Genomic DNA, 13,464 nt, shown 5'->3' with positions numbered 1-13,464 from the left:
TTAATTTATAATTGCCCCCTTTTGAACGTTTTCAGTTTTTTTCGAGTTTTCAATTTAGTTTACTAAGGTCATTCCTTTTGAAAAACAAGACTTTTCAATCCTGCCCTATAAAGCTTATTTGTCTTTGTGATGAAAAAAAATAGTTTAGTTTTTTCCATGAATAGTAAAATTAAGTTTGCATTTAGCTAATGAATTAAACCTTTTAGAATCAGTCATAAGATCTATTAATAAGCAAGATATTTTTATCATTGGCAAATAGATTGACTGATGTTTATTTAAATCATTAGCGTATATCAAAAACAGTAATGGAAAACAGAACTTCAAGGAACACCATAAACTATTTGTTTATGATTTGATTTGTAACCATTAATGTTAACAAACTGTTTCTGAATTGTTGCATAAGATCAAAATCAGTCACAACACACAACCCCGTATTTCATAATGGTTATTAATAAGTAATATATGGTTAAGCTTAGAAAACAAAATGATATGACCAGTGCCGCTGTAGTAAGAGATTTTTACTCCTACTTTTTTTATTTCCTAGTAAAAACATAAAAAGTGACCGCGGAGCAAAAAACGCGTATCAGATTTTTTCTCTTTATATAATTTTTCCTCTCATAACTTGTTTGAGAAACTTTGCTTATAGAGTTTTTATGTTTATATAGCGCTATTAGAGTTTTTATGTTTATATAGCGCTATTTGAGTTTTTATGCTTATGTAGCGCTATTAGAATTTTAATGTTTGTTTAAAACTTTAAATATTAAATTTATTATTACCTTTATAATTACATACATACATGAAAAGTTTACATAAATTTATAAGTTTACATGAGAGACATAAAGTAAAAGTTACACAGTACCATAAAACTTTTTTTAAACAATTTGTTTCCAATTTTTATTTATTTGAGGAATGAAAATCGTTATAGAAATACGATCTCTGTTTTTATGACTAAGCAACTCATGCTATTATCTCCTAATGAGGGTAGAGCTCTAAAACTTAGTTTTATGGTTTTGAGGCCGGCTGGTAGTCAGGTTTCCCGAACTCTATGGTAGCTCTCAGAGAGACTGATTCCATCAACAGCTGTAAAATATCAGAGTACTAACAGTGCCATGTTGCGCATGGATGGGGTCTTTTTTTGTACTTTTGGTGTGCGTTGTCGAGGCCACATTTTGAGCCCTTTATTGCAGTTTAGGGTTTTATAATAGTAATGAGGCGATTGCTTGGACTATTAAATAGTGTACTGAGTACTATCTATGCCTTGAGTCAAGTTCTTTAAGAAAATTTAAAAATTACTAAAGCACCAAAAACTATAAACACAAAAAGCCATCGTCATCACCAAGTTCTCTAAACCTATCATTCACTAATATTCGTGGTCTACGAAGTATCTTTTTTCTGCTGAGTTGTATCTCTTACAAAGTTCACCTAACCTACTTGCTCTTCGGGAGGCTAATTTGAGTTCGGCTGTCTAATTTTGTGATCTTAGTGTTGATGATTATCTTATTTTTATTCGTAAAGTATTCAAACTAGGTTTGAATCCACCGCCTATTCTATTATGTGCTTTTGTTTAGCACCACTTCACTCAATCGTCTTTCCCTTTGTTCTATATTGCTCTCCTTCATCTCATGACTGTACTCTTTTTAATGTTATTTCTGATTAAAATAACTAAACCCTCTCTCATTACGCGTCAGTCAATATTGTTGCTTTCGGTGGCTTTAATGCTCATCACACTGAACGACTTGGCTATAGTGTCATTAACACTGGAGGCGTTAAAGCCCACAACTTTTGCCTTTCTCAATCTGAAACTCAAATATTCAACTTTCCAACTTGTTTTCCAGACAACCCAAATCATTTACCTTCTCTTCTTAACTAATGTCTTGTTTCTGATCCTAGTAAGTGCTCAGTTTCTCCACCTTCACCTTAAGGTGCTTCTAATCATGGTTTCTCTCTAAAACTGCTAGCTCATTCTTTTTCATCAGAATCTCCCTATTATTATACCTCTTACAACTACCTTATAGTTGACGAGGACTCTTTCCGCGATTTTTTTCGTGATGACCCTTGGGTAGAAATCTTTCGTCTTCCTGCTGACAAATGTGCTTCTTTCATAACTTTGTAGATTCAGGCTGGAATGGAATTTTTTATTCCCTCTTCCCAATTCCAGGTCAAGTCTCACTCTTCTCCATGGTTTTCCTCGCATTGTCCTGCTGCAATTTCCAATCGAAGTTATTACTTCCATATCTATCAGCAAAACAGTTCTCCAGAAAACAGACTTCAGTTTACTATTGCTAGAAACCCTTGTAAAAAGGTTTTGTCTGACACCAAAGCTCTCTATTCTCTGGTCATAAAATCTCGTATTTCATCACAAAAATTAAGCTCTTGTGACTTCTGGAGAATCTTTAACAGTATCAATAATAAGGGAAAATCTGTTATTTCACCTCTCTTTTATGGTTCAGACTTTGTCACTTCACCTAAAGAAAAAGTTGATTGTTTGCTAAGAACTTTTTATCAATATCATCTCTTGATTCCACTAGTTGCGTCCTACCTGATATTGCTAACAAACAGGTTAATCCATTGCTTAACATTCGTATCACTCCAGCTTCTGTATAAAAAGTAATTTTCTACTTAGACTTTTTTACAGCTTGTGATCCAGAAAACATACCTGTTGTAGTCTTGCAGAAGTGATCTCCGGAGTTGTCATCTATACTTTCAAAGCTATTTAACAAGTGCTTACAAGTCTTGTTTTCCAACCTGCTGGAAAGCGACATCTGTTATCCCTATTTTTAAAAATTCTGGAGAGCAATTTGACTTGTCTAACTATCGTCCCATTAGTCTTCTTCCAATAATAAGCAAGGTTTTTGAATCTTTAATTAACAAACACTTAATCTCTCATCTTGATTCTAATAACTTACTTACTGATCATCAATATGGATTTCGATCTTCTTGCTCTACAGCTGATTTTCTAACAGTAATAATCGAGAGGTTTTATCGTGCATTAGATAGAGGTGGAGCGGTTAAGGTTATCGCTCTTGATATTTCTTGAGCTTTTTGTTAAGTTTATCATGCTGGTCTTCTCCATTAGCTTTCTTCTTATGGTGTAACATGTACCTTTAAGGCTGTTAAATTCTTCTTCCTCAATTTTAGTATAAAAGTTGTCCTTGATGGACAGCACTCTTCTTCATGTTCTGTAACTTCAGGGTTCCTCAAGGTTTGACTTCGGCCCTATACTATTTTTAATTTACATTAAAGATCTTCCAGATATTTTTAAATCTAAGGTGGCATTATTCGCTGATAATACTACCATTAATTCTTGTCTTGATAAGAAGCCAACACTCTCTAATTGCTTGGAGGGGGCATTTGATCTTGAAAAAGATCTCATTTCTGCTACAGCATGGGGCTCAAAGTGGCCGGTGAACTTTAATTCAGATAAAGCCTAATTTTTTTTAGCCAATCGTTACCGTAATAATTAAGATCTTCCTATATTTATGAACGGTAATTTACTCGATGAGTCATCTAACCATCATTTTCTAGAATTAACTAACAACAACAAGGTATTTTTTTCCGTAAATTATTTTTACAATAGTTTTGATAATAATAATAATAATAACAATAATAATAGTAATAATAATAAAAATAACAATTTTTTATAATAATATAAGATAAAAAAAACTAATACAATTTATAGTAATAGTAATAATAAGTATATTTACAATAATTACAATGTTAAAATTTTTTTTAGGATGGTGTCACTCATACAGTATCTGATCAAAGGAGTGACACTAATTTTTAAACATTATATAAGTAATAATAAGCAAAGACATGCATCGAAACATATCGACCGTAAACACATAGATTAAAGCACATAAAAAATTCATTAAAACAAACATGGAGAAATCATAATTTGCAGGTTTTAATAATAAAAAAAGAAAAAAAGAAACAAATAGCACTAATGATAATTGTAGTAATGACGAAAGGAAAATTAAAAGAATATTATAATCGTAAGGATAATATGTCTAAAAGTTAGAATAAAAAGCTTTTTAGAATTTTTTTAAATTTATATTGTTTAAGATGGAGTAAAGGTATTTTAGGATATAGTTTTTTAGACTCATTCAAAATGCATGCAAGGCTCTTGTTCCATTCTCGGACGCACTGATAAACAATAGAATTTTTACCATACTTCTGGGTTTTAAAGGATGGTACATTAAGTTTTCGATTGTGTTTAATTCTAGTAAAGTAGGAATGTAATAGTCTACTTTCTGTGAACAAGTTTGTGATAGAAGATGGTAAGTTTTTATTTAAGGAGTCAAAAACAAAAAGAAGATTAGTATACTTTATTAGCGCTGGAAATTTCGGAATTAAAAGTTTTTTGAAGGACTTCGAAGTATCTGATTTAATTGGTTGAAAGTTTATATTCTAATGGATCGACGCTTAGACGATGGCCACTTGTTAATGCGATAGTTTCCAACTTGACCCCAAACTTGACAACAATATCTAAGATGAGATGAGAATAATGCATAGTAAATATTCTTTAGTATAACTTTATCGACATAATGAAAAATTATCAAAAGCATACCCTTTGCTCGAGAGTTTCTTGCTTAGTTCATTAATATGAAAGTTCCATGAAAAATTACAATTAATCAATACATCAGGATATTTAATAACTCTTGATGGATATAGCCGTATATTATTAATTTTGATTTTGATTTCAACATTTTTAAAGAAATAGTTCTTTCTCGGGGATGAAAAAAAATTAGTTCGGTTTTTTTCTGTGCTGAGACACTAACATTTTTACATAAAGAATGATACGATTTGTTGATGTGCCAGAGATTTGTATCATAAGCAAGCAGATGAACTGAAGAGAAGTGAACAAAGTTGGTTAGGTCGTTAACGACCTAATCAACTCTGTTATTATAACTATTTTTAATCTAATTAATCGTTGATTAGGTAGATTAAAATAAAAGAGGACCTAAAACAAAACCTTGAGGAACACCACACAAAACTGATTTATTACTAGAATTGAAACCATTAAAACTTACAAAATGTTTTCGATCTGAAAGATAAGATCGAAATTAGTCATTCACAATACCGCGAATTCCATAATGATTTAGTTTAGAAATCAAAATACTCTGGTCAGCGGTATTGTAAGCTTTTTGTAAATCGATAAAAACACCACAAACGAATTGACCAGTACCAAGAGCTTTCCTAATTTTTTCCGTTATACTTATTAATGCATGGCAAATAGAATGTTTTGATCGAAAACCAAATTGAAAATCATTTAAACAACTAAATGAGTTTAGAAAAGAGTACACTCTAGAATACATAAGTTTCTCAAGAAGCTTACTAATGTTAGATAAAGAGAAATAGATCTGTAGTTAGTGCATGAAAGTTTAGAGCCAATTTTAAATATTGGAATAACGCAAGATAATGTCAAAATATCAGGAAATATCAGGAAATATATCAGGAAATATCAGGAAATGCTTCATTTATAAATGAGGTATTAAATAGTTTAGAAAGAATATTTGAAAATTCATAGTTAAAATCTATAAGAATATTTGTGGGAATGCTGTTTGGACGTGATTTTTTTGGATTCAATTTACATATTGGAGATGAAATTTCTGGAATATTTGTTGGAGACAATAATAAACTATGTAAATTTGGATGTTTAAGATACTTTTGATAGTTAATTTAAGACGAATGGATATTGAATTTGAGTTTATGAGCAGCATTTTTATTAAAAGTGTTAAATGATTCAGAGATTAGAGTTGGATCAGCTATATATATTTAATTTTCTTGCAAACAGTTGGGAGATGATTTAGTAAAATATTTTACATTAATTAGAATGTTAATGCCTTTCCAAAGTTCGCGAAAATTTTTTACATTTTCTAAGAAAAATGTTTTTAGATTTAGGTTTTTTTACTTAGTTTATTAACTTAATTATCAAATATTTATATCTTTTAAAAACACTTTCAAACTTTTTTTTATTAATAAGCTCTTTAGAGCTTATTATTTTTTGTTGGAAAAGATTGCGCAAGATTGCGCACTTGAATTTATAATTCTCTTTGTAATCCATTTAAATCGTTTGAAGTTTTTGATACTTGGAGTTTTAAGCGGGGCGTAGCGATCTAAAGTCAATCTCTTACTTCCAATCTTTGCTGGAAACCATATATCAAATCCATTGCAAAATTAGCATCTGCTACGGTTGCATCTCTTTATCGTGCTCGACACTTTCTTACTCCAGATTCTTTTTTTTATCTATATAAATCTCAAAGCCGTCCTTGTATGAAATACTGTTTTCATATCTGAGGCGGATTTTCCAATGATGCCTTTTCTCTTTTAGACAAGGTGTAAGCATAGTTGGACCTGCTCTTGCAGCCAACCTCCAACCATTATCACATCATCGTAATGTTGCTTCTCTTCCTCTTTTCTATAAATACCATAATGGGCACTTCTCTAAAGAGCTAGCGTCTCTAGTGCCATTTACTAAAATTTATTCTCGTGTTACTCGTCATTCAAATAAGTCTCATCTTTTTTCTGCGACTATTCCTAAGTGCTCCATAAACCCTTATTCGTCTAGACGTTTTTCCTCTAACTTCAGTTCTTTTGAATTTAAAAATTTGCAAGTCGTCTGGCAATCGTTATCTTTCTTTATAAACTTTTCTCATCCATTAACTTCCAACTCTAATAGTGGTTGCTTGAAGCCTTGTTTAAAGTGAAGATGTTGAGAAAAATTTTTTTTGTCCTTTCATTTGGCTCTTACTACGGCCTTAGTTATATGAATATTTGCGCAAATGTTAGTTTTCGAGCAAATGTTTAAATCTTCGTTGTTTATTTTATACTAATCATTGGAATACTTTTAGATAAAGTTTAGATAAAGTTTAGATAAAGTTTAGATAAAGTTTAGATAAAGTTTAGATAAATTCTAAATTAATTATGATTATGCAATAAAAAATAAAAAATAAAAATGTCTGATAAAATTTTACAAATAAAACAAAAGTTACGCTCCCCTTTTTGGTTTTCGCCCCTAGGTAGTTACTTAGATTTGCCTTAAGGCAAATGCGCGTATGGGTATGCTCAATGCTATCAGTTTTTTGTAAATCAATAGAAACGCCACAAAAAAATTCAGCGACAAGTATTACCAAAGAATTCTCTGACGTTTTCGGTAATACTTATTAAAGCGTGGAAAGTAGAATGTTCTAATTGAAATCCAAACTGAAAATCGTTTAAATAATAGAAGGAAATCAGAAAAAAGAATAACCTAAAATACAATAGTTTTTCGAAGAGCTTGTTAATGTTAGATAAAAATTTCATCAACTTTTGCATCATATCGCACGACGATTATTCCACCCATAGTAATCAGTGCATAAGATTTTGAAACTTTTATGTTTTAAAATGACAATAGTTTAAATATTTTGGGAAAACTTCTATTTAAATATGAAATATTAAATGGGTTTGCGAGAATATAAGAAAAATCAAACTTAAAACAATAAAAAGTTTATAGGGATTCTATTTGGATCTGTTTTGTTTTATAATGGTTTGTTAGAGATATTAGTAAAATATAAAGGATGCTTAAGACTTTTTAAGACTATGTGATGAATGGATACTTAATTTAAGTTTATAAGCAGCAGCTGTAAAAAAAGTTTTAAATTCTTTTGATGTAAGAGTTAGTTCAGTTATGAATGCCACCGAAAGAAGGGGGTGTCGTCGTACGAAATAGGCTTATTTTAACCGTAATAAATTAGACAACAAGGAACCACCATTGAACGATTTCATGACATTAGTAACGTAGTTTCATATTTCGATTGCCTTAATTCGGAAATATGTAAAAAAAAAGAAAGTACAGATTCATCTTGAAGTTTATGTAAAAATTAGAGTAGCAACATAAACATTGTAGAAATAGCTGTAGAGTATGATACATTCTAAAATGTTTATGCAACAATGACTCCAGTGCTGACGACTAGAAAACAAATAAAAGAGGTGATTCCAATTTTTGATTAAGTAACAGATGGTACCGAGTCTTCCTATCTTATTCTATATTATATTATTATATTATTAACTTTGTTCTTTAAAATCTACTTGACTCTTCCAATTACATCTAGTAATGCTGAGAGAAGTTTTAGAAGATTAAAGAGTATCAAAAATTAATCGCAATCAACAATGAAAAAATAATGTCTTTCTGGATTGAGATTAACTTTAATTGAACGTGAGCTTGCTGAGAGCATTGACTTTGAATTGTGAATAAATTGTTTTGCTTCAATGAAACCTAGCAAAAAGTTTGTATATACAAGCAGAAAATTAAGTTTCTTTCTTAATTCTTTCTTTCAGTAATATGTCTTGTGTAAGTGCATTTTTAACAAAACATTGCAGTAACATTAAATGTTTTTCGTTTTGATAACAAAAATTGTGAACTAAAATAAACTTTGTAAAATTTCGGTTGTCCAGTCTCTTATATGTAAGGATTAGTTTCACATAAAAGCATTGAAAAGCTATGTTAATTGTAAGTGCTTTTCTCAACAAGAAATATTTCTGGGTGTTAATGTACCATCCCAACCCCTGTCGCCCCCTTCTCATTAAACATCAATCAACCACTGCTGCGCTGTATAATGAATTTATTGAAATTAAGACAAAATAAGAAATAGAGGAAAGAAAACAGAAGTTTGTATGGTTTTCTTAAGTAATTTGATTAGGGCTACCCATTATTTATGTAAACAATTTTTGGCAACTAACACCGCCTTTTCCTCTTTGCCAACAACTTGCCAAACTTCTAGAGAATCTCATCTATAATTTACGTCAACATTTGATAACTTATCCCTCCCCCTTCCTCCCTTCCTTCAAAGTAGAAAAAATTAAAATGAAAAAAAACACTCTTTTTTCTTTTTTTTAAGTACCATAAAATAAAGTTCGGTCACCATGTAACTTCGGTCATTCAAGAAAAAATATTAAAAAAGCATGCAAAACTCAAACTTTGCAGACTTTTTTTCTCAAATAATATTTCTAATTAGTTCGTAAATAAGAATCTATAAAAAATATAATAATCTTTATATGCAACCTGTTGAAATAATATTTTGCAAAACAACATTTTGAAAAAATGCATACTATTAAAATCTAAAATAAGCAAATTATTAAAATAAATGATCAAATTTAATCTTAGTATTGTTAAGAATCACTAAAATAATTATATTTACAAAAAAAAAAATGTTAATTTTTGCAATTTAACTACTTTTTTTATAAAAATTTGTGAAATTTTAAAATACTCTAACTTCGGTCATTCACGGATAAACAACGAAGGTGACAATTAGCAGTAATATTGTGAAATGTTGATATGTGTTGCGGATGTAAAATTTACCAGTAACTTTACCTGTAAATTTACCAGTAAGTTTTGACATTTTTATAATGGATACACACCAGGGTATCTTATTTGAATAAAAAATTTGTTCATAATTTCAAAATTAACTAACGGTTCTTTGCCTTCTATTAAATATCAAGCTTGTGACATTTTTTTTTGGAGACAAAATTACAGCTCAACGACAATTATGAATGCGTTGCAAACCCTGTGACGATTGGTTGTGTGGATATTGCTGTTCTACTATGGTCAACGATGCGTGCAAGAATTGCAATTAAATATACAAAGCCCATTTAAAGCAAAGTTGTATTTTTTTGTTAATTGAAAAAACCTTTTTAAATTAATTGAAAAATATATTTTTAATGGTATTACCAGATAGCAAATAGTAGCATAGCAAATGTGATAATTGCCAATGTAATAAAATAGTTGACTAATTACAATAAAAATTAAAAATACTACTACATATATTTAAAAAAGCCTTTTTTTATGTGCTCCTTCTTGTTTTCTTTGGTGCCCAAAAGATTTATTATTTGAGCCCCGAGCGACGCCCTCTTTAGTTACTGATATTATCTGAATTTATATCATAATTTTACAATAAAACAACATTTTAAAATTAGTTTTCATTATTTGTGACGTTAAGTTTGTGAAGACGTTATTAGTATTTGTATAGCGACCGAACTTATGAGATGGTATTAAAGATTCGGTCAAAGTAGATGTTTTCATTTTAAATTCAATATTGAGTACTAGTTTTTATTATTTATTTTTTTTATTTTTACAATATCAATTATCAATGAAATTTTCTGTATGTTTCAGGAAAAAAAGTTCAAAATTTTTTATTTATGCGTGATAATTAAATGTTCAAAGCTTAAGTGACCGATTTTTAAAATTTTTTTGATGAAGAAAATTTTTGCTTAACAAATTTTTTTTTAGTTTTTGTAAAACAAGTAGTTTGTTTTCAGTTAATAAAATTGAAATACTTTATTTTATTTTATTTTTTAAATCTTTTATACCTTATACTTTATAAAATCAATACTTTATTTCGTTTAAAAAACTATTTTTAAAAAGATCCTTTTCTTATTTTGTTTCTTTTGATACTAAAGTTGACCTTCATTGAAAAAAAAAAATTATTTTGAGGTAAAGTTATTGTTTTTGATAAAACAATAAGATACCTTTAAATATATTCACAAGTTTTAACTATGTTTAAGGGTATCTTATAATATTTGTAACTTACAACAAGAAAAATAAAGTAAACTAAATAGAAAAATAATAAATAGTTGATATAATTATTATAAATAATAGCTATTATTTATAATAGTTATGAACAATCGATATTATTAATCATACGAACACTTTAGACTTCAAAAAATATTTTTAATGATAAAAAGTTGTGTTAATTGAAAGATAATTACTACTGCTTTTAGTTCTATTTGTATTTACATGGAACAGTTATTTATTTAAATAAACACTTAAATATTTAAACTAAATATTTAAATAAACATTTAAATAAATAAGAAAATAATTTGGATAATACCTCTGACTCCTTTGCAGAATGCTTTGAAAAATCCGACAGGTGGGTTTGTCTTCGAAGGAAGAGATAAATCTGCTTTGCTGTTGCTTTGGAACTTTTGAGGCCCAGTAGAAGGAAGTGGTTTTTCTTCCACATTGCCTGCTTCACTAGTTCTTATTGAAAACGTAGATTCACCTCTCTTAACGGGAGTGGCACCGCAAACTGACATTTCATGTTGAAGGCTAACTTGAGAACTACTTTTAGCTCTTCTCTTCGCACTCATAACTATGTAAAAAACATTTACTTCAAAAATCAATTTAAAAGATATCAGAATATAAAAGAAAATTAAAAGAAAAAAAATTGTTGCTCAAGTGAATTGTTGGGGAGTAAAGTGTGCAATATTTGTTGTAATTTTAGATCTTATTTTGGTGATCTCCAATTTTTATCTTTATAATACGTCAAATGTAGATATTCTGTTAATGTCCGGTATTTATTTATCATCGGTGTAGAAAAAAAATTAAAATGATAAAAATGTTTGTGGCGAAAAAATGCTAACCGGAGGTTGTTTTTATTTAATCTTTTTAAAATCTAAATAAGATATTAAATAAATGCGTTATTTTGGTGAAATGAACATCAAAGTTTGATAATATGATCTGTTGCAATGGTTTAATGGCAGTTTTTTAAATTATAAACTCTTTTTTAGTCGGAGTTCTTAAATTTATGTGAAGATTGATGGAAATGTGGTATTTTGACCACTAATTTTAAATAATATGTACCAGAACAGATTAGAACTAGGTTCTATAATGGGTTGACGCTTTTTTTCAAAAAATTGTTACTAAAATCAAGTTAACGCAAAACGTTTAATCAAAATAAATTTACAAAAGAAATGAAAAAAACATTCTTAAGCCACGAATATTCGGGCTTAAAGATGAACGAACTATCTAAAAAATAGTCATTTATTTATTCAAAAAATATTATGACATACTAAAATGAATTATTTAATAAAAAAATATTTCTGATAAATAACTGAAAAAAACAAATGTATATCTAATACATTTTAATGCACATAGTATAAATTATTTTTAGTTTCTCTCAAATTGTTGGACAAATAGTTGCCCAAATGAGTAAATAAAACAATCAATGCACGACCCATGCGGGTTATTCTTTATTACTTTGCGTCTATAAACCATTGCAAAGGTTAGCTGTTTTTTTCTGATGCAAATCAAACGTTGATACAACGTCATGCATTTAGCAATGATTTCAATGAAAAGATTAATATCAATTAATGTAATTAAAAGCAGCTTGCTCAGCTACATTGATCCAACATCGTATTTAAAAACATCGCAATATTTAATTGTATTTACAACCAAATCCTAACGTTTATTATAAGTGTATAATCCAAAATTGATTCAATTTATATGAATCAACGTTGATTATATAAGTTAAATAAAATCTTCTGTGAATCTTGAAATATTTTACAACCAGCAAAACAAACATGATTAATGTCTATTGATGGATTGATTAGAACCTTTGTTATATTTTTTCTAGTCTTCACTAGTTTTTGACTGTATATATATATATATATATATATATATATATATATATATATATATATATATATATATATATATATATATATATATATATATATATATATATATATATATATATATATATGTATATATATATATATATATATATATATATATATATATATATATATATATATATATATATGAAAAAATTATTTCTAATAAATGCAACGGTAAACCAACTTTAAATACAGCGTTGAATCAACGTAAAAAATAACGCTGTTCCAACTAAACCCGCTTTGTCCCACTTCGCAAACTTAAAATATAACGTTGTGCAAAGATTGGTTTTTTGTAGTTGGCGTCGTCGCATTTGCAACCAAACTGATATAAAAACAACAATGGTCACCGATGTTGTGCCAATGCAACTCACAACACTGTGTTAACGTTTTATCATTGTATATGTGCTAGCTGGGTAATGAACGGTATAAAACAATTTTACATTCAAAATATGAACTGTATAAATACTTCTAACGATCATTTAAATCAATGAATTTTACTTAGATTATTATTATTAAAAAAATAAATTAAATTAATAAAATAAAAATTAAAAAAATACTTGCTTATTGTTTGAACCTTAATAATTAAAGTTGAATTTTATTTTGCATTACTCTGAAGTTATACATTAGGAAAAAACCCCAAATACTTACTTAGTAAAAATTATTTTTCTTTTAATTGAAATTGAAAAGTTTTTTCTCTATCGTATCTCCATGGACTGAGGAGTATTATGTAATCGTTATTTCATAAAAAATGTAACAAAGATTTATGGGAAATAAAAGATGGCAACTGAATGTAAAAAAATATTAATAATAAATTTGAATATTCAATTTCAAAAAGGTAAAAACATTTTAAGAATAAAAAATACCAACAAATCTCAATCGCATTTGCTTCGCTTCATTAGTTATTTATTAAATTACATTTAGATATTGAAATCAATTGAAAATATCTTTATATATTAAAATCATGAAACAGTTTTTCTAACTCTTTACTCGAATAATAGAAACTTATTGTTGTTAACTATTATATGGTTAATA

General features: G+C 28.4%; 1 protein-coding gene across 4 annotated transcripts in view; it reads right to left on the bottom strand.

Annotated features, from left to right (window-relative positions):
* The window catches only part of LOC100212565 (polycystin-2), a 54,911-nt gene extending 41,724 nt beyond the window's left edge, over window positions 1-13,187 (bottom strand). For 2 of the 4 annotated variants that reach the window (XM_065813950.1, XM_065813948.1), the window contains exons 1-2: window positions 13,081-13,187; window positions 10,866-11,126 (exon numbers count right to left, since the gene is read on the bottom strand). In XM_065813950.1, the coding sequence (XP_065670022.1) occupies window positions 10,866-11,124 (259 nt within the window). In that variant the 5' untranslated portion in view covers window positions 11,125-11,126; window positions 13,081-13,187. Of the gene's footprint in view, window positions 1-10,865; window positions 11,127-12,993 lie in introns of all 4 variants that reach the window. The other 2 variants (XM_065813952.1, XM_065813949.1) reach the window with 1 other exon arrangement.
* Between the last annotated feature and the right edge of the window lie 277 nt (window positions 13,188-13,464).

The sequence above is a fragment of the Hydra vulgaris genome, chromosome 12, assembly GCF_038396675.1.
Source record: "Hydra vulgaris chromosome 12, alternate assembly HydraT2T_AEP".
In the NCBI taxonomy this organism is placed as follows: Eukaryota; Metazoa; Cnidaria; class Hydrozoa; order Anthoathecata; family Hydridae; genus Hydra; species Hydra vulgaris.
The sequence above is the reverse complement of the archived record's forward strand: the minus strand, read 5'-3'. Positions and strand labels throughout refer to the sequence as shown.